At 33.9% G+C, this 22,643-nt stretch overlaps 1 protein-coding gene across 1 annotated transcript; it reads left to right on the plus strand.

The window, feature by feature from the left end:
• Positions 1 to 12,333: 12,333 nt before the first annotated feature.
• Positions 12,334 to 17,480, plus strand: LOC120070112 (THUMP domain-containing protein). Its single transcript, XM_090310830.1, has 7 exons — positions 12,334 to 12,542; positions 12,640 to 12,759; positions 13,317 to 13,793; positions 14,438 to 14,577; positions 14,671 to 14,791; positions 15,834 to 15,974; positions 17,221 to 17,480. The coding sequence occupies exons 1-7, from the start codon at positions 12,477 to 12,479 to the stop codon at positions 17,299 to 17,301; spliced, it is 1,146 nt and encodes a 381-aa protein (XP_090166956.1). The 5' UTR covers positions 12,334 to 12,476; the 3' UTR covers positions 17,302 to 17,480.
• Positions 17,481 to 22,643: the final 5,163 nt, after the last annotated feature.

Below are 22,643 nucleotides of genomic sequence, written 5' to 3' on the forward strand. Positions count from 1 at the left end.
TTGTAATTGTAATATACAAACATCTTATTTATTTAATAAAATATGTGATATTTTATTTCATTTTGAGTTGCATTAACCAGAAATCAATAAACTAAGTTCCAAGGTTATCTTGTAACAACATGTATGTAGAAACATGCAGGTGAATCATGTTTAAGTGATAACTTAAATGGTCTATAGTAGATGGATAAGGTTGGATACCTTATCCTGGTGACACTATGAGTATGACTCGCTTTGTAAATGTTACAATTGTTGTAAAGTGCTACAAATGATATGATTTTGATCATTCATATAGAGACATGTGAGCGGGGATATTCTATACAAATGATTTTGTATAAGATTGGACCACAAAATATTTAGTCTCATTATTTAATAGAGACTAAATAATGAGACTAAATATTATCGTTCATAATAGAGACTTACATTTTACCAGGATGACCATAGGTAAAATGACTTAAATTCTGAGTGAGTTGTGAACTCATGCCTATGAAGGTGGTCGTTTGATTTGTATGGGTGAGAATGGCTAGATCGCCGACTCAACAAGCCTACCATTTTGGGGATTCGTTTGATCGAGGAGCTGAGAACACAGCTACACAAGAGGAAATTAACTCATTCCCTGGCGTTGGGGTAAGTAGATAAATTGCTCCTTTAAGGTCTGATTCTGGGATTTGAACAATGTGGCGCTACACTATCTCCTGGCCCGAGAGGGGTTTGGTCATAATTGGACTATGATTTATTGTTCATTAAAGAGATCAGTGATACTTAATGATTTAGATGTAACTACAAGGGAAAAACGGTAATTTTGGTCCCACTGTACTTACAAGTAATTTGTGAAGGGTCATCATACTTTTGATTGGTTATATTCAATGGACACAGAAATATATCAGTAGTACGAGAATTACAGCTGACTGTCTTTAGTCAAGTGTCCATCGATTAACAGATAGTGAATAATTTTATTAAAGAGTTTAATTAATTATTCATGTATTGTTGGAGCTTTAAGCTTTGGGTCCATGAGGTCCCTTTGATAGCTCAACGGGAATTATTGAGAATCAGTTTTTGGATTAATTTGAATTGTTCAAATTAATTGAGGGAATTAATTAGTTATATGTGATATAATTATTATAATGTATTTGATACATTATAATATAAAGTTTATTTGAGAGGAAATAAATATTTGAATACAATTCAAATATTAATTATATGAATTGGATTCATATAATACAAATGAGATTTATATTAAATTGTCATTAGTGAGAGAATAGAAACTATAGGTTTTATTGTATATGATACAATATATAAACTATAGGTTATATGTTATATTTGATATACCATATAGTTTAATGTATATATATTATATGATAAGGTAGTTATCATATATATTTATATGTTAAATAATTTATTAAATAAATAATTTATTTTTTTAAAATCAATTTTTGGGAAAGAGTTGTAACTCCCTCCCCATCTTTCTCTCCAAGACGTGTTAGTGGGAATGGGAGTTATTATCTTTTTTTTTTTTCTCCTTTTTGGTTTTTACAGTAACTAGTAAACAAGGGGAAACAAAAGAGTTTTGGGTTTTGAGTTTTTACTTCTCGGTTTTCTTCCTCTCCTTTCTCCTCTCAATATTTCCTCACCAAAATAACCAGACCCCCACTCCTCCTAGATTCTCATCCAAAGAATATTGAGATAGCCGTTTGTGGTGGTGTTCATTAGTTCGAGGGAGATCACTGAAGGCTATTCATCAAAAGTAAGGGTTCTGAACCCTTCTAATTTCTTCCCTATAATTAAGTCTATGTATGTTGTAAATTTTAGATACATAATGTATGTTTACTGTAAAAATTTTGTATTATGTAAAATTGAAAATTGGGATGATCCGCTTCTGTTCAAGGACCCTTAATTGGATCCCTTCAATTACAGAATGAGATGGATGTCGGAGATCGAGAAAGAAAAAAGGTGATTGAGAGCAAGAGATGAGAGCAATTTGTGAGAGAGGAAATGGAGCGAGATAGAGGAGAGCGAGAGAGCAAAGAGTTTTGTTTTAGTAATTTCACTCGAATTTGATGTCAGCAAAGAAAAAAAAACCTCATTTTCAAAAAGTGGGGCAATCTGTACAACCCCCCATTCCCAATTTTGTATCTAGTAAGTTATACATACATCAACTTTCAATTATATATTTAATAGTTTTCATACATATTAAAAAAATTAAAAATTAAGTGTTTAATAAGACAGAATTAAATTGTCTAATTGAACATTGATCTTTTAATTTTGTATCTAATAGATATGTGAATTTAAATTCTTTTGAATAGAGAGAGGATATATTAGAACAAAATTAAATTAAGATTTTCAAATTTTTAAATATGCTCAAGACTTATTAGATACAAAGTTGAAAGTTCAAGAATTTATTAGATACAAAATTGAAAATTCAAGCATCTATTCAATAATTTTTAAAGTTCAAGGACCATGTAAGTATAAATCTAAAAGTTCAAAAACTAAATTTGCAATTTAGCCTTACATGAACTTGTGACCATGACATAAACTTTTGGATCGACCATTGGAAAGGTACATATAAGATTTCAACCCATTATTGATGCTCAAATGGATTATTGATGATCAGATTTATTTGATAAAATGTTAAAAGTTTGACATTGATTTTAAGAGTAGAGAAGTGAGATAAACATATTCTTAACAACTCATGGACCTATTAAAAACTTTGAAACTTAACAATGTTATTCAATAAGACCCACTACAATATGGCTACCTCTCAAAAACCTAAAAGATAGGTTAAAAAATTTACATATATCCTAATGACACCATGCAAGGGCACGTGTCGAAGTAATAAATTTCCAAGAAAGCTAGGTATCATCCTCAGAGATTAAAATTTTTATTTTTGCTTAGCTATTGTTACTAACTCACTGTTGGGTTTGATGCCATGAATCTCGTAGGGTCCTATATTTTGTAAATGTTATGTACAAAGTCATTGTTTATTTAATAAAATATATGATATTTTGTTGCATTAATTACAAACCAATAAACTAAGTTCAATGGTTATCTCGTAACTTAAACATGTATGTAGAGACATACGGATGGATCATATTTTAAGTGATAACCTAAATGGTCTGTAGTAGATGGATAAGGCTGGATACCTTATCTTGGTGACACTACGAGTATGATCTATTTTGTAGATGTTACAATTGTTGTAAAGTGCTACAAGTAATATTGATCTTGATCATTCATGTGGAGACTTGTGAGCGGAGATATTCTATACAAAGGAGTTTGTATAAGACCGGACCATGAAATGAATAGTCTCATTATATAACACCGTTCTTAATAAAGATTTTCATTTCACTAGGATGACCATAGGTAACAGGATCTTAATCTTGAGTGAGTTGTGAACTCCTTCCTATAAGAGCGGTCCTTTGATTTCCATAGGTGTGAGTGGCCATATCGTCAACTCAAATATATCACTTTGGGGATTCGTCTGATTGAGGAGCTGGGAACTCAGCTACACAAGATGAAATTCACTCCTTCCCCGAAGCAGGTGTAAGTAGATAAATTGCTCTTGATTCTGGGGTTTGAACAATGTGGCGCCACACCTTCTCTTGGCCCAAGAAGGGTTTAGTCATAGGGAGACTATGATGTATTGTTCATTAGAGGAATCAATATTACTTAAAGAGTTAGATGTAACTACAGGGACAAAACGACAAATTGGCCAAACTGTACTAACGAGCGATTTGTGAAGGGTCATCGTACTGTTGATTAGTTATATCTGATGGACAGAGAAATATATCTGTAGTACAAAAAGTGCAGCTGTTGGTCTTTAGTGGAGGGCTCGACAGTTAATGGATGGTGGATATCGTAATTAAAGAGTTTAGCCAGTTATTCATGTGTCGTTGGAGCTTCAAGCTACTGATCCATAAGGTCCCTTTGGTAGCTTAATGGATTTATGTTAAGAATCAGTTTTTTAGGTTAGATTGAAATGTTCAAATTAATTAGAGGGAATTTGATTATGTATGATATAATTAAATTGATTCAATTATATGTGAAATAATTGATCTGATGTATTTGATATATTATTTGATTGGAGAAATTGATATAAATATGATTTATATTAAATGCTATAAAGGAGAAAAAGAGCTATGGTTTATATGTTGCATATGATGTGATATTAAAACTATATGTTATAAATATAATATGATAAATTAGTCATTATATTTATTTGTAATAAATTAATTATAAGATAATTGATTTTAGTTTTTTTCCAATAACTGACTTAGTGGTTGGTTATGCACGGTTTATGACTAACTGTGGGATAAAGTTGAAAATAGTTTTCATTTTTGTCATTCCACATGCTACACGACTAAAAGTAATAAGATTACTTGTTGAGAGAGCAAACGATAAGAGTGTCGAGTTTACTATACGGTAGTTACTCATTACTAAACGATCGAGTACTCAAGTCTATACTATAGGCTTATTCCTTCTGTTGCCTACTCGATCGTCTAGTTCCTCTATCCTTCTACCCAAATCCATACAGAGCCCACATCTCTTGGATTCTCACACCGAGAATACCAAGGTAGCCTCGTGGTAGTGTCGAGTTTTTGCTCAAGGGTCGAAGATTGAGTTTTATTCGGTTGTGATAGAGGATTTGCCAATTCGTGTCGTTTGCTGGTTTGATCGTTGGTTCGTGCTGGTGGACGCATTGGTGTTCAATCAAGGGAAATACTAGAAGAAAATGGTTCTTCAAAGGTATTGTACTCGATCCCTTGTAGTGTATTCTTTGAAGCATGTTGTAATTTAGTCTTGATGGCTAACTGTTCTGTTTGATTGTAAATGTTTATGTTATTTCACAATGGGATTTGGAACGATTTGCTTCCTTTCACTGGTTCTCTAGATTTAGAGTTCCTTCAGGTAGGACAGTTGTATAGGATATTACCCCTTTTGTGGTAGTATTTACATTCAATGGTGGGGCAACTGGAAAACCTGTGACCTTACTATTCGCAGTCCTTGCAAAAAGTCGACTCAGTTAAAATTCTTGAATGGCTAGTTGTGAGAGCACATCCGGGGAAGGAGAGGAGACTAACCCAAGTCGCCTTTCCTCAAAGAGAATTTCCTGAATCGTTGCATCAAGAGATGATATTGGACTGCAGTGTAACAAGGCAGCACGAACTGAATCATACTCAGGACGAAGCCCCATAAGAACCTTGATAAGTCGTAGATGATCTAGACTGATCTTAGTTTGGTCTAATTGAGTCTAAATGGGTTGAAGAATAACGAGATACTCATTCACGGATTGTCCAATCTCCTAACTTGTGCTAACTAGAGTAGTATAAAGTTGATAGTAGTGGGCAAGACCCACGGTTTGGAATCATCCGGACAGAAAATCCCAAAGTTTTTTAGCCATGTTGAACGCATCGAATTGAGTGTGAATGACTGGGGTGGAGGTATTACCCAATCAGGTGATTATCTGATGGTTTTTGTTGTCCCAGTCTTTTCATATGTCTACAAATTTACTGTCTTCTTTAGTGGCTCATTTGACATGTTTAGCAATATCACCTGTTACCATTCGCCACATTTTACGACTAATCAGGAAGCTCTTCATTTGATAGACGCAGGTAATACAGTTGGTGCCATCAAGGATTGTGCTGATAGGACAAAAGATGTCATTTTTCTCCATTTATAACAAAGAGAAAAAAATATAGCAGTATGAGTCAAAGAAAAAAAAAACCAAAATCAACTGGCAAAATCAACGCAAAATAAAACAAAAGAATCGGCTCGGATTCGGCTCAAAACAGCGGGTTCGGCTCAAAATAATAAGACCGACTTGGATTCAGTGGCTCGACCTGATCAGGGCTCAGGTGTAGTTCTTCACGGACTCGGGTACAGGTCGCGAGTTAGGTGCGGGTCAAGACTCGGGTCGAGTTCTTCACGCGCTTCAGATGTGAGACACGAACCTGGATCGGGGATCGAGAGTCGAGTTCTGAATCGAGAATCGGGGATCGAGGGTCGATTTTTTCATAGTGGCTTCAGACAGGGGACCTGAGTGGTTTTTTTTCACGCTGGACAGGGGATCTGGGTGGACGACACTGGTGCAATGACCAGACGGTAGCGATGACAGAGAACAAGAGGAAGAAGAAACCAACTAGCAAGTCTCTGATACCATGTAAAAACAAGATCTAAATGGATGATTTTCTGCGTCTCTATTGATCAATTGTATAGGTATAAATAGCTTGGTACAACACTAAAATTAGCTAACAAGAATCCTCTAACAAAACTCAACTATTTAACAAAAGGAGACTTGACTTTGCAACTTGAAAATCCTAAAAAAAGTAGTTTACAATTTAATATCATGTATAACTGGATAAAAATCTAATTTATCATGCTTGGTTAGACTTGAAGGAAATCGGAAACGAGATTTCCATGAGCAGCGGAAGCAAGACTATTCCAAATTACAATCATGAGTCAACAAATCATTTACAGTCGACTTCAAACAAACGGTTATGTGATTCATACAGAAATTATAGCATGTAAGATACAAAGAAACAGAGAGTAAAACTCTACGCACATAAGTAGAAGCGTCTCTACGCACATAAGTAGAAGCGTCTCCACGCTCCGATGCGCACTCTGATCGAACAACAACAACCACAAGCGCTCGATCTACACGACTACAACACCGCACGAACACAGCACAAACACTTCGCGCTCGTCCTCAACGATCTCCTCTACAACAGCAAACGAACACCGCACTTGTCCTTCGACACAAATAGCCTCCACAGCACCACGAACGACCTCCAGAATACCTCGACGGTGTCAAGTTGAGTCTGACACCACCAACAAAGCGATCTTGGTATTCTCGGTATGAGAATCCAGAGGGTGGGCTCTGTTCGGACTTGGTATGACGCAGATGAATGGAGGAAACAACGATTGCGTACACGACTGTGCAAGTGGGAGAAGTTGGAGACCTATCGTATAGGTCGATGCCCAATCATTTAGATAAAGTTATGCGATCGTCTAGCAAAAGCTATGCGATCGTTTAGCTTTATCGTTTAGCTTGGTCTATCACGTACAGACTCTACACGATTGTTTACCTTGGGCTAGCGATCGTCTAGCAAAGCTATGCAATCGTTTAGTAAACACTGCACGATCGTTTAGCTCGCTCAGCTGTTGTTTAGTAAATATGTATTTACTTGACGACTTCGTGAGTTTCTATACGCCGAGAGAAAACTCAAAAATCCTTTTCAATCTTTTGTAAAAACTTCTTTTCAAAATAGGAAACCACTTTCCTTTTAAACTCACGGTTACCATGATCTAATAACCACCCATTACTTTGGTTATTTAAAAGAAAAAGTATTAATTATCTAATAATTAATATTATTATAAACATAAATGATAACCAACTTATCATAGTTTTAATATTTCATCTCATGAAATATATAAACCATAGTTCTTTTTCTATTCCATGGTACTTAATGTAAATCTCATTTACATCAATCCTCCACTAGATATATCTTATACATCATACTGATTATATCATATATATAATCAAAATATCTCTTGTTAATTTGAACATTTCAAATCAACATCAAGAACTGATCCTCAACAGAATCCAAGCTACCAAGGGGACCCCATGGACCTGTAGATCCGAAGCTACAACGGTACGTGAATAACTGACTAAACTCTTTAGGTCATGGGATCCACCATCCGTTAACTGTCATGTACTCTACTAAAGATCGACAGCTAAACTCTCCTCACTACAGGTATATTATGTGTCCATCTTAACTAATGAGCAGTGCGACAATCCTTCACAGTTCGCTCGTAAGTACAGCTGGGCCAATAACCGTTATGCCCCTATAAGTACATCTGTCTCCTTAAGTACCACTGATCCCTCTAATGAACATAATTCATAGTCCCACTATGACTGAGTCTTCTCTTCCAAAGAGAAGTTGTGGCCACTATGTTCAAGCTTTGGAATCAGCCCTTAAGGGAGCAATCTCTCTACTTATCCCTGCTTCGGGAAAAGAGTGAATTCCATATTGTGGATTGAGTTCCCAGCTCCTAGATCAAACAAGTCCTAAAAAAGGTAGGCATGTTGAGTTGGCAATCTGGCCACTTTCACCCATACTAATCGAATGACCGCCCTCAAAGGCAGGAGTTCACAAAACACTTAGAATTGAGGTCGTGTCACCTATGGTCATTTAGGTGAGATGCAAATCTCTAGTATCAACGGCGTTATATATAGAGTTTAGACATCTCGTAGTCCAGCTCTTATACAAACTCTTTGTATAGGACACTCCCGCTCCACGTCTCCACATGAATGGTCAAGATCTACCATCTGTAGTAGTTTACAACACTTGCAAACCTCTACAAAGCGAGCTGTATCCTTAGTGTCACAAGGATCAGGTATCCCACCTTAATCCTTATACTAAAGATCGATTTAGGTTATCACTTAAGGCATGATCCACTTGTATATCACATATACATGCTTAAATTCACATAAGATAATCAAGGAGCTTTGTTTATTGGATATGAGTAAATGCTAGAATTAAATAACACTTATTTTATTCATTGAACAATGTATATCTTTATAAAACAACGAGACTCCGGGAGAATTAGGACACCAATCCCAACAAGACTCTCCCTTTCTCAAGCTAAAAATTTAGTCCATACACATTCAATCAATGTCCAATTGATCAAAATAATTAGCTTCGACAAAATAGAATGCAATTATACTCATAATAATCCAAGCATCAATAATTAATTAAAATTAAATTCATAATTCACTCAGCACCCTAGAATCTAAGAATTTAACCACTCCTCAGATTTTGAAACAATTCCAATACAAGAGTAAACATGAAAACAAATAGAGAGGATGAAGAGATAAAATTGAATAATTTGATATACCTTTTTTTTTTTACACTATCTCATGATCATGAGCTATTGACCTTTGTTGTCAAGTTCTTAATCGATCTCTATTAGTGTCTACCCTCTTTGACGTTTTTGTCTTGCCTTAGGTTGAAATCCTATGGAGTCTTGATGCTTTTCGAGTGAAGAAACTTAGGTTTAAATAAATCCTTATGCCACAATGCTGCGTAAAAAAAAAAAAAAAAACGGATGAAGTTCGGGGCTCCCCTCTTGGGTATTTTGTGTTGCACCTCGTGTTGAAGGGTGTTACATCATCCTCCTTTTTTAGTTTCTAGCCCATTCTTCCCTCATTTTTGCATGTTTGTCCCGTAAAGTCCTTATATTTGGACTTTTATACCAACTTTTGTCCAATTCTTTCACAACTTGCTCCTATATCTCGATTTTCTGAAATTCACTAAATTTAATACAATAAATCACACTAACTAGTAATAATAACTTTAGATTAGTTGCAATTAAAGCACTTTTCGAGTGTTTTTTACCTAATAATCACACATCTAGATTCAATATGTTTATCAACTTTAACCACATAACTCAACCATGATCTTAAGATTAGATGTTTGAATCTTCCACTTGAACTAAAAAAATAATTCAACATATTTTACAATTTCTCTTATACATTTAGCAATAGTCACATGTGACTGCCATCTTAAGTAATTTATCTAAAAATCGTATTTTTAATATAAAAATGAAAAAAAAAAAATCTTTTTGGTGATTTTGTCTTTAGTTTCTATTCAATCCTTGTTGGGGTTGATATCCTAAATCTCGTAGGGTCCTATAGTCTGTAAACAAATGTATGAACAAACTTTTTGTGATGTAATAATATGAGATATTTTATTCATACTGTCTATGAAATATGAGATATTTTAATTGCAATAACCACAAACCAATAAACTAAGATCCCTGGTTATCTTTGTAACTTAAGAATGTATGTGGAGACATACAAGTGGATTGTGCCTTAAGTGATAACCTAAATGGTCTGTAGTATATGGATAAAGGAGGGAAACCTTATCTTGGTGACACAACAGATATGACCCGCTTTGTAGATGTTACAAGTGTTGTAAAGTGCTACAAATGACCTGATCCTGGTCATTCATGTAGAGACATATGAGCGGGGGTGTCCTATACAAAGGAGTTTTTATAAGACCAAACCACGAAATATATAGTCTCGTTATATAACACAGTTCATGACAAACTTTCATTTCACTAGGATGACCATATGTAACATGACTTTAATCTTGAGTGAGTTCGGAACTCCTGCCTATGAGGGTGGTCCTTTGATTTGCATGGGTGCGAGTGGCCAGATCGTCGACTTAAACCTACCACTTTGGGGATTTGTCTGATTGGGGAGCTAGAAACTTAGCTACATAAGATGAAATTCACTCCTTCCCCGAAGCAGGGGTAAGTAGATAAATTACTTCTTTAAGGGCTGATTCTGAGGCTTGAACAATGTGGCGCCACACCTTCTCATGGCCCGAAAAGTGTTCACTTATAGTAGGACTATGATGTATTGTTCATTAGAGGAATCAGTGGTACTTAAGGAGTTAGATGTAACTACAGGGGCAAAACAATAAATTGGCCAAACTATACTTACGAACGATTTGTAAAGGGTTATCGTACTGTTGATTAGTTATATCTAATGAACACAAAAATATATCTGTAATGCGAAGAGTGCAACTGTCGGTCTTTAGTGGAATGCTAAAAAATTAACGAATGGTGGAGCTTCAAGCTACAAGTCCATAAGGTCCCCTTGGTAGCTCAATTAATTCAAGTTGAGAATCAGTTTTTGGGTTAGTTTGAAATGTTCAAATTAACAAGAGGGAATTCGATCATATATAATATAATTAAATTGATTCAACTATATATGTTATAATTGATTTGATGTATTAGATACATTAATTGGAGGAATTAATATAAATATGATTTATATTAAATTTCATAAAGGAGAAAAAGAACTATGGTTTAAATATTACATATTATGTGATATTAAAACTATATATTATAAATATAATATGATAGATTAGTTATTATATTTATTTATAATAAAACAGTTATTAGATAATTGTTGGTGGATATGTTTTCTCCATTAACCGATCAAGCGGGAGGTTTTTATCAGTTTTTATAACTGATGAATAAAAGGAAAAATGTTTTCATTTTTTTTGGATAATCGGATTCACACCGATCGGGTAAAAGAAAAGCTTGAGAAAGTAAACGACCAAGCTCCTCGTTACTAAACGATAGCTCCCCATTTGCTAAACGATCGAGTATCCAACTCTATATGATAGAGGTTTCTCATTCTCCCACTTACTCGATAGTATATTTCCTCCGTCCCTCTACCAAATCTACACAGAGCTCACACCTCATGGATTCTCACGCTAAGAATACCAAGATAACCTATCTTGTGGTGTCGAGTGTTGTTGTTCGAGGGTTGAGGATCGAGTCTTACTTGATTGTGTTCAAGGATTTGACTGTTCGTGATTTTCACTGGTTGTTCGTTGCGTTCGAGGACTTGATCGAGTTTGCTTGGATGCATGATTAGTGTTGATCGAGGGAATACATGAAAAATAGTTCTTCAAAGGTATGCCACTTGATTCCCTTTGTTTTTACTTGAAAGCATGTTGTAATTTACTCGATAATGCATAACTGTTCTTATTTGTTTGTAAATGATTTGTTCTTTCATAATAGATTTGGAACGATCTTGCTTCCACTCAATGGTTCTCTTATTTAAGAGTTCCTTCAGTCCTTAGGTTTTGACTTTAGTTTTTATTTGGTTCCTAAATTTCAAGATGTTACATGTTTAGTTTTCAAGTTTTGAGTTTGATTTTAATTTAGTCCTTAAGTTTCAAAATATTTTTAATCTCAATTTTGCATTAAATACACACCTTACATCCATAGTATTAAAATTCTATCAATATGTTGATTTTTCCATCGGTATTTTCACATTTGCATGGATTCGACATCGACATGAAGATTTAATCGATATTTTCATTATATCGTAGGAAAATTCACAAAACGTAACAAAATGTCATTAGTTTAAATATAATATAAATAATAGACATGTTAACTGGTTTAAAAATCATAAAATGTTAATTTAATAATTTAAATTTATTTTTGTGGATTTTCAAAATAGAAAAATAAAGAAAACTATTTATCCAAAATGCAAACTTTTAATTTCTTTGACAGAGATTGATAGAAATCTATCCATGTTTATAGTGATAGATATTGATAGAAGTCTATCACGGATAGACATTGATAGTCTACCAACATTTATTAATATTTTTTAAACTACTTTTATAAATAATTTGATATTTTTTCTATCTATAAATTTTTTTATTATTATTTTATTTTATAATTCTTCCAAAACTTTCTATCGAAATTGATATTTTATCGATATTTATGTCGAAACCCCCAAATTTTCCAAGAATTGAGGAGAAAGTTGAAAATGGGCAAAGGCTAAATTATACATTTACCCCAAAATAAACCTTTGAAAATACAAATGGGATACAGTTTTTTTGGTTCGAACGTCCAAAGCTTGGAACTACTCTGCTGCTACGAAGATTCACTCTGCAATGGCCGCCGAGAACAAACCCTCCACCGGTGGCAAGAAGAGGAAGCAGCGCTTTCTCCCCCACAACGTTTATCTCTCAATCTCTTCTTCTTCTTTTGACCTTCTGTATTCTATTGTCAGTTGATTCAATTTCTTCTGATTTTCTTGTGTTTCTCCTTCCTCAGAAGCCAGTGAAGAAGAAGGGCCATTACCCATTACGTCCAGGAGTTCAAGGTTTCTTTATAACCTGCGATGGAGGCCGAGAACGCCAAGCCTCCATTGAAGCCATCAACGTTATTGACTCTGTATGACTTCCCCCCATTTTGCTGGTTCTGGGTTATGATTTGGTGGGTTTCAGATGAATGTTTGAATGTCTAGCGTTTTCATTGTAATTAAGCAGGATTTCTATTGCCTTATTGTGGAAGTCAGTGGGGGGAATTGGAACTTTCCTTTTTGCCTTGTTAGATATAGCAAAGATAAAAGAGGTGAAATGGCAGAGAAATGAGTAATTTAAGATAATTAGAGAATTGGGGGGGAGGTAATGTAAAGCGTGGTACTCAATACTCAAAGGTCTTCAAATGCAAAGAGCCTGTTTCTATAAGCTAGACCAAATCATATTAGTGAGCAGTGAATACTAATCCAATGATATCTATTATGGCTGTAAAGGGAAAGTGTTCAAGCTTATCACAAAAGTAGCTATGATTTTTTTGTCAATTTTTCGTCTAATTGTTCATTGTAGGGTTATGAAGTGCTACTTCTTGAAATGCTGTATATATATATTTCTTTCAAAGGCTTTAGTGTTGTTATATTTAAAGGAGTGTTGATTAAATGGAGTTCTTTTCTTCCGTTATTCAATTTTCAGTTTTTTGACGAGTTAGCTCATGGAAAGAATTGTGGTGTGAAGCTGACAGAATTAGCAGATAAACCTTTAAACAAAAAGATTAAGTTTTCTGATTCCGATTCTTCTAGTTCTGATGATGATAATGAGGAAGAAGAGGAGGACGGGAAGGTGGCTGAGGATGAGAATAAGGAGGTTCCTGAGGAAGAGTCTAAGTCTCCCAAGAAGCAAAATGATCCTTCTAATGAAAATAAAACCACTGGAGTTCTCAATCCTCGTCAAGGGGACACTGTAGCCTCTGAAAATCAAACAGAGGAAAAATCAAATGAAAATGAAAGGGATATGAAGTGTCCTGAAGTTCAATCAGAGGATGTTGAGGAGCCACCAAATAAGAAACACTGCATTGAAGCAGATGCGTCAAAAAATATTATAAAGGAAAAAGAGAAGTCCATTGATCAACTGATTGAGGCTGAACTTGAGGAATTGGGAGATAAGAACAAGGTCAGTGATAAAATTTCGATGTCAAGGTTATTCTTATTTCTAATCTTTCACAATTTTTTGTTATCATAAGTTGGACAAGCATGTCCCTGCATGATGACATGAACAACGGATTATATTGATGGGTTTGGAGTAGGTTCTTTAAACAGGCCTGCTCCAATTTTGATCAGCTTTGCAGGTCTTAATACTTTAAGAAAGAATAAGAGCAGACTACTTTCTTTGTTAAATGACTATCTGATTTAAGATTTTCGAGTTCATTGCGCCTTCTTAATCTGACAACAGTCTGCAAGGTGTATGAAGTGGATCAAATTGCTGGACCAAGGATTCTTAATCTGTTGATAGAATATGATGCTCGTATTATCATTATGATGTTTATTTAACAATTTCTCTTCAGTTTAATACTTTTCTGTGTTTGTTTCTTCTTCTTATGCTATATTAGATTAATCTTTGGATATTGAATTATAAATAATCTTGCAATTGATAACTTTTTGTTTTATGAGTATGACTTGTATGCTAGTATTTTTCCAACATCATTGTGATATTGCATTATTTTCTTGAGTTATCTTATAGCATACAGTATTATTAGTTATCCAGACTGGTAGCTGATCCTTTGTTATCCAATCTGCTTATTATGGAATGTGATACAGAGACGGTTTTTCAATCTTGATTCGGGATGTAATGGTGTTGTCTTTATCCAAATGCGGAAGAGTGATGGAGAACCTGGTCCTGAGGCTGTTGTGCAGCATATGATGACTTCTATTGCTTCAACAAGGAAACACATATCAAGGTTTACATAATTTTTGAATTTCTGTAGCGAACAATGCATGAAAACATTCATATACTGGATAAAATGCTTTGTTTTATGTTTGATATAATTCAGGTTCATACTTCGAGTACTGCCAATTGAAGTGGCATGCTATGCTTCAGTTGAGGAGATCACGAGGGCAATAAAGCCTCTAATAGAAAAGAACTTTCCTGTTGAAAGTCAAAGTCCTGTAAAGGTATATTCCATATATATTCTCGATTTCAATATCATGGTGCCTCGTCCTTTGTGATAAATCCTCTTTTCAATGCAAAAGAACAGGAAAGAAATGTTTAACAACGACAAGTGTGTAAATGAAGATTGAGGAAAAATTATAGATTTGAGGACTATTTGAATAGAATCATTTCAATTTCAACACTACCATGTGTTGGAAATAATTGTGCAGATCTCTTGATGACAGTATTTGTTCTGAAATTGAGGATGAGTGTTTCAGATTTGGTTTCTAGATTTATGGTCAGTTTTGTGACTGGAATTCTAGGTCATATGTTCAATTCACGTATACAAAGAGATAAAAGTGTCATTGGGTTTAAAGAAGAGTAGGTTGTGCATACTTATAAATGTTGAAAGCTGCTAATGTAGTTGTCAACTAGGTAGAATATAAGTAAGGAGAATCTATGCCTAATTATCTTATATTAGCTGAAACTGAAAGCTTTTAAAGTAGTTTTGGTCCGTTAATTCTGTGCAATTTTTACTATTTTAAAATTTTATCTTCAGTGAAGTATTAACAATGTTCTCTCATGATTTTATGGATTTAAATTACTTTTATAAATCTTTCCATGTTGCAAACTCCTTGACAAATGCGTTATTTTTTCTTTTTCTTTTTCCTTTTTTTTTTAATAGTACTTCAAAGTAACTTTGTAAAACAAAATATGTCAGGAGTTTATAGTTTTTTTTTTAATGTTTGTAGTTTCAATGAATCTGATCCAACACATTTTGAAACCTCCTAGTCGTATGATTAAATTACAACTTCCTGTCATTAAAGGACATGGGAGAATGCATTTAAGTGACTATAATCGACTGTTTATTGATTTATAAAAGAAAATAGCATCCTATATAAATACTTCACAAGAAGTGAACATTAATCCTTTTGCCTATGAGATAATTATCAATCTACGCAATGAATCCTTTTTTTTTCAGGGTCTCATTGTGATTTGACATGATGATTCTATTATTAGAATGCTCACAAATCATTGTTTCAATTTTTATGAACTTTCTTGCAGTTTGCAGTATTATATGAGGCCCGTGCAAATACTGGCATTGACAGGGCAACTATAATTAATACAGTAGCAAAATCTGTTCCTGAGCCTCATAAAGTTGATTTAAACAATCCTGAAAAAACCATTGTGGTTGAGATTTGCAAGGTGAGCATCTCTGTTCTTGGAAGTAAATAATCTTGGAGATTTCTATTTAGACATGATTCAGTCTAGTGAATGTTTGCTGTGGCCACCCACTCCGCGAGGGTGTGTGAAGCTTCAAATTACCTGTTCAAAATATTGTGGTTAGAGAGGCTCTGCCCCTAACCCACCTTGCTTTGTGAATTCAATCTGATTTTGGTTTCAAACTTTACTTCTTTAACCAAAATTGATCTTTTTAGAAAAACGTTTGCTTTGAAGTTAAGTCTGCTGGAACTGAAGTTTATATTTCTACCCATACCGGAATGAAAGGAAAGTGTCGTAGAACTTCCCTATCTTGTAGAACTGGCCTTATCTGCAGGTTAGACTGGGAGGCATTAACTATGGCCTTAGAACATGAAGAATTGCTGAACGACAAGTTAGTTGTTTGGTGAGACTTGATGTCAATAGAGTAGGCTGAATTAGATTGAACTTGACAGCTCATGGATATAAAAAGTGAAAAAGAAAAAGCGACCATCTGTAATCATTGATCATTACATGTTTCTGGTAGGCTGAATCAGATTTAACTTGACAACCCATGGGCTAAGAAGCATGGACACCTTAGTTTGGCTAGTGTGTCCGTGTCCGACACGTATCAAATACTTGGACACTCCGTCATTTATTGAACACGTATCGGACACTTGTTAATGCAACAAATGTGTTAGACATGCATAGAACATTTATTGAGTAGATTAGAAAGATACATATATGACGGTAATAATAACTTTTGAGTGTGAAATATATCAAGCTAAGTTTTCTAAGCATATAAATACATCAACCCATTTACTTAAATTTTTTTTGGGTACAAAGATGATAAATACTTTTAAAAATGTATATTGTAATAAACGTGTCATGTCCTAGATTTTTAAAATATGACGTGTCGCCATGTTCGTGTTGTGTCGTATCCGTTTCTCGTGTCCGTATTTGTGCATTTTAGCCCATGGTTACAAAAAAAAAAAAAAAAAAAAGGTAAATAACAATCTTTGATCTTCTTTCTTTCTTTCTTTCTTTCTTTCCTTATTTTTATTTTTATTTTTTTTAAATTCTTTTTCTGAGCTAGCCAACAAAGTTACTTTCTATCCAATGTTGCATATTCTACATATTGTTTTTCCTGATTTGTGAATCATTGTGCTCTTGTGATTGCCCTAGGACTCAGACGATAAGCTCTTTAATTCTTCGAGATGAAGTTTCTTACTTTTTATTGTTTGTTTTTCAGACAATTTGCTTGATTGGAGTGGTGGAGAAGTATAAGGAGTTGTCCAAGTACAATCTGAGGCAGCTTACATCAAGAAAGTAATAGGATAGGTTATTTATTTGTTTTTCGTGTCTGTTTCAGCTTTGGACACTTTTTAATGTTCAAATGTATGCAACACCTAGCTTGATGGTGGTTAATTTAGAAAATTTTGGAACCAAACGAACATATTATATAGCTGTTGGCATATAACAAAATCTGATAACTTTATGTGTTTCTAGAAACTTGTCTCTAAGCAATTTGGCCTTGTCCCTGAAAGAAATCAAACTGGTCTTACGCTCTCGTTCATTTGATTCTTAGCTTAGGTGTTATTTTTGTCATTTCTTTACAAAACTGAAAAAGTATTGAAGTTGCCTTGACTCACTCCCTAGTTTATATGTTACTTTAAATTTTATGGTCCATAGAATATTTATGCTGTTAGTTTTGTTGATCTGTCTTCTTAGAACCTTTTTCTGTTCAACTGCTATTGAGTTTGTCAGCCATCTACTTTTTGAAGAGGGAGCTTTTGTTTTCTGAATTCTGAGACATGGAATCTGCCCCTTAGACTGAAGGTAGAAACTTTTATATATGATTTCCAGACTATCATTATACATCCCCTTCATGTTTCAGTTTACAAACAATTGGTCATTGAGACAAGAAAAAGGTGAGGAAATAGGATACATCCTTAAGCTGTTGGAGACTTGACAATTTCTCCACCAGCTTCCTATATTCTACAACAACGGAGAAGAAACAAGTTTAGTGACTTAGTCATTTATAATTTCCACCCCCTCACCTTTACCAGTCAAGAGAAGGAGAAATGAAATTCCAAAATCCAATCAACCTTGTTGGTTGGCTCCATAGTTGATCTGCCTGGTTAGTCAGAGATGAGAGCTAATGTTTGGTTCTGCATTCAGAACACAAGAACCCTTCACTCATCTTTTACCAAAATAGTTGGGAATTGGGTTATAGCCAATACAAGAAACTTACCCCACAAAAGTATTTTTTTTTTCCCTCTTTTGAGTACAGTTTGAAACTTGACTTTTGGTAGCTTAAAGGAATATTGATTGGAAAGAAGGCAATGACAATCTGAAACTTGTCCTCTTCAGGCAAAGCTGAATCTCCACTTACCTAAACAAAAACAGAGATCAGAAAGAAACCCATGGAGTTTTTTCAACAGGAAAAAGAAAAAAAAAAGCACAGTGAATAATGCAGGACCTGAAAAACAGTGTTGGTCCTGCATTGGAGTACTGTTTTTCACTGTTAAGGACTTCAATTCAGATTGCTACTCGTCGTTTGAAACGAAAGGAAATTAGAAGTCCTAAGCTAACATGACGATAATTAGTGTCTTATCCATTGAGTTGTATTCAGATTGATGTTTAATTAGCTTTAGTTGTCTTATGTAACTGCTTGCATTGGCTAGTTTGCGAGAAATTGTTTGATTGAGCTAGAATAAGTAGACGATTATTTATACATGGTTGGATGTATGAGAAAAATTAAAGTTTGAAATTTGATCATGCATATAATCAAGCCTAAAATTTAGGTCATTTTTTCTACGTGCTAGGACGCATTAGACATGTCCTTTTATCTTGAAAAAAAAAAAAAAAATCAACTTTTATATTTTAAGCCTGTCAAATTGTATTAATATTTTATCTTAAATTTTCAATTTCATTAAATTTTACCTCAAATTTAGGACCATTTTCAAATAAATAAAAATGAACCAATATATTTATAAATATAGTAAAATGTTGGTCTATCAGTGAGACAGTGATAGACTACTATCACTGATAGATATTGATATACACTGATAAACTATGATATTTTTTTATATTTAAAAATATTTTTAGCAGTTTTATTATTTAAAATAAATTTTCTCAAATTTAGGTAAGTGTTGAATTTTAATATTAAACTAGAGAAAGTGTTGTAATTGGTACCTTTTAATAAGTTTGCGTTAAAAAAAGAGTATTAATTTCATGAATGATAAAATACAAGTATCATATACCATTAGTAGTATTTTAAATAAAAACAACAATAAAGCTAGAATTTTGTTAAAGACAGAGTTATTTCAATGGTGAATTTGTACGAAACTTGATATTATTTAAATTTGGGTGTGTTTATCTACTCCTTTGGATTGGATGTAATGGAAATGGAATGGTAATTGATAGAATGGGAGTGGAATATGTATGATTACCATAATGCCCTTTTAAATCTATAGTCAATTTAACCTAACAATATGCTACAAAATTAAAACCTTTTTCTTGTTTATATTCTTTATTCAAGTCTCTATATTTCAATAATTTTTAATACCTAAGTTCTTTAAAATGTAAATTTTCAAAAACAAAATGATAATTATTTGTACTTGTGTAATTGAAATTTCAATTTTCATGTAGATTTATTTTTCAAATATAAATAAAAATATCTTTAGTTGAAGTTCTACTTTGTTGAAGAACAAAACCTACCAATATAAAAATTATTTAATTAGATAATAATTTTAAATGAAATGAAGAAAATCTTTCACTACATGTTAAGTCACTCTCGCTACAAAGCAAGAGTTTGAGCGAGAGCGAGATCAAATGGGATGGAGAGTGATCCTATTTTCATGATATGCTTTTTCAATTCCACATTCTCATAATATTACCCTCTTTTCTTCAACCCTGTTATTTAAGAATTTCAGGGATTTTTTTTTACATCGAAAAAAATCGAGGTCTAAGAGTAGTGTGTTCCTGATTTTTTTTTTTCTAAAGTAGAAAGAGAGGGTTGGTTTGAAAAAATTGATACAATAGAGGGGATAGAGGAAGAGAGAGTGTGGGAGTGGGAAGAGAGGAAGTGAGGAGGGGAAGGGAAAAAGTGAGAGAGTGAAAAGGAGGTAAGGTGGTGAGAGAAAGGGTAAATAATGTAAAGTGAAAAAAAATATATATTGTGAGTCTCACGTAATCTATAATCGTAATATCACATATCTCGGGAAGAATCACGTTACATGATTGAGTGTAATAAAAAATGGTAGAACTCACAATATGAAATAGTGTAACTCGTAAAAATTTAAATCTTAAACTATATACACTGAAGTTTCATTATTCGCAAGTTTTAATTTTTAACCTTAATGGTCATACCATCGAATTTCCCTGATTAAACCAACCAACTGTATATGAAATGTTAATGAAGTCTCATGTAAACTTGATATCTCCTCAACATTTGAGGTGTCTTAGGAAACATTTTTCTCAGACAAATCAAAGTCATTATAGATTGGTACATTACCATTCCATCTTTAGCAATCGCATCAAACATTAAACAACTACCTTGTAAATGTAAGATGCATGAGACAAATTAAACGACATGTATTATACGTCTATATGTGGACTTTTAATATATATAATCACTTCAAATCAACTATTTGAAATTGGTTGAACAGTCATAACTTGTATATTGATTTTTACTTCATTTATAATGAGAAAATATCAATATAGAATAGATAAATATCCACGTTTTATTTTCTTGTCTGTACACGAATATCGTCATCGATTAAAGTCATTAATTATGATACTATATCAAAAAATTTATTGAAATTGTATAGATGCTTTGAACTCCTTTTCATAAAAGAAGGTATTCATTTTTACACATCTCATATGCAATAATGAATGCACTAAGACTCTGTTGTAAAACTAGATAGAAAATTGACTCATAGTCTATTTTTAGCCAACAGCTCAAGCGTGGGTTTTCATCTGACCCCAAAAGTCTTATTTTGAAGATCTATATCTCCAAATATTATACTTTCAAGCTTTCTTTTCATAGACCCTTGCATATCCTATGAGGTAACCTCATCAATGAAAGTCTACAAAAAGATGATTGAGATTAAGTATAATACTTCATCTCATAATTATGACTTTAATAATGTTTTTCAACTTCTTTCAATACTTGTTATCTAGTATGACAACTTTGATTTCCAATAAGTCATAGTGTAGGTTGAGTCATTGCATGACTCTTCCACTACTAAAAGATTCATAAGTGCTCTCCCATTACTGAAAGATTCATAAGTTGTCATTTTGTCGTCTTATATGACAATAAAGACTTTAGGTAAGCCTTGTCATAAAGGTCGAGTTATCTCATAACTCTTTCACTACCATAAAAACTTATCTATTTGACAGTAAAAAATTGACGTTCAAATGAAACAAATTGTCAACAACACTTGTTAATTATTATGTGGTTGTACTTGCATTAAATTCATCAACACAGTCTACACCCTTCAACTTTCCAAGTAAATCGGTATTTGTCACACAAACACATTATTTTACTTTGGAATGTCCAAAGGAATACTTAGGTATCTTTTGAACATTACTTTCAGTAAGAGTTTGTTTTGACATAAGTGTCTCAACTTACCTAAACCTGAAATGACAAAGTAAAGCCACACGTTTGCCTCCTGCGACGGTTTCTCTAACTTGGGTTTCCCTTCCTAAAGATGATCTTGAGAGAGCCGATTCTTGAGGGAAATCCATGGCTAACGGAGTTATATGGGCAAGGGAGGAGGCTTGTTGGGGGAACGAATGGGGGCTAGATGAGAGGGTAGAGAGACAGACAGTTGGAATTTCTACCAGTCGGAGTGTATTTGTTGGAATAATTATCTCGTATATCTGGCAAGAGGGCTGAGGAATGGATGAAGAAGCCTTTGGTTTTGAGGATGAGGGCGTGGCAATGACCTTTGAAATGCTCTTACGGCTGTCCATGAGTTCAATTTTTGAAGAAGAAGAAATGGAAGAACGATGAGAGAGACTGCTTGGTAGGTTACCAGAGTTGTTGTTGGAATCTCTTTTAGAGAGGAAATTAGGGCTCAGTAAATTGGAAATGGGAAAATGAAAGAGGAAGGAGGGGAAAGGTTTTTATAGACGGCAAGGCTTGATGTCAGCTATAATGATGGCACATTAAATGATCGGGAGACGTGATGTCGTGTCAGATGGCACGTGATTGATGCTCTTTCAAATCCCACTAACAGTAAAAAACCTTCCAGGTATGCTCTCTTGTGATGAATGTGTTGGATGCGATGATTGTTAGCTCTCCTTATTCTACATTCATCGTAACACTCATTCTTTTTTCCCATAAATTCATAGTTCAATCAAATCAATCACAAACCATTGCAACAACCTACAAACAACCAATTTTTACAGAAAAAATTCAAGCAGCTCAAATAAAATAAAAACATAAAATTAAGAAAACGAGTAATAAAGTAAAAACAAAAGAGTTAGGATGCGTCATTGATTAGATATCATCATTTTTGCTGCAAGGACTTTCCATCTATTTTTCACTCGGGCTTTCCTAGATCAATGGAGACTTTGTTGCGATCAACTTTGCCTTCATATAATGATTTGATTCTCTACCCGTTGACCTTAAACACATTCGTTCCTTCTTCATTTGTCAGCTGC

Source organism: Benincasa hispida, chromosome 2 (genome assembly GCF_027475165.1).
Source record: "Benincasa hispida cultivar pf3 chromosome 2, pf3_genome.v1.1, whole genome shotgun sequence".
Taxonomy (NCBI): Eukaryota; Viridiplantae; Streptophyta; class Magnoliopsida; order Cucurbitales; family Cucurbitaceae; genus Benincasa; species Benincasa hispida.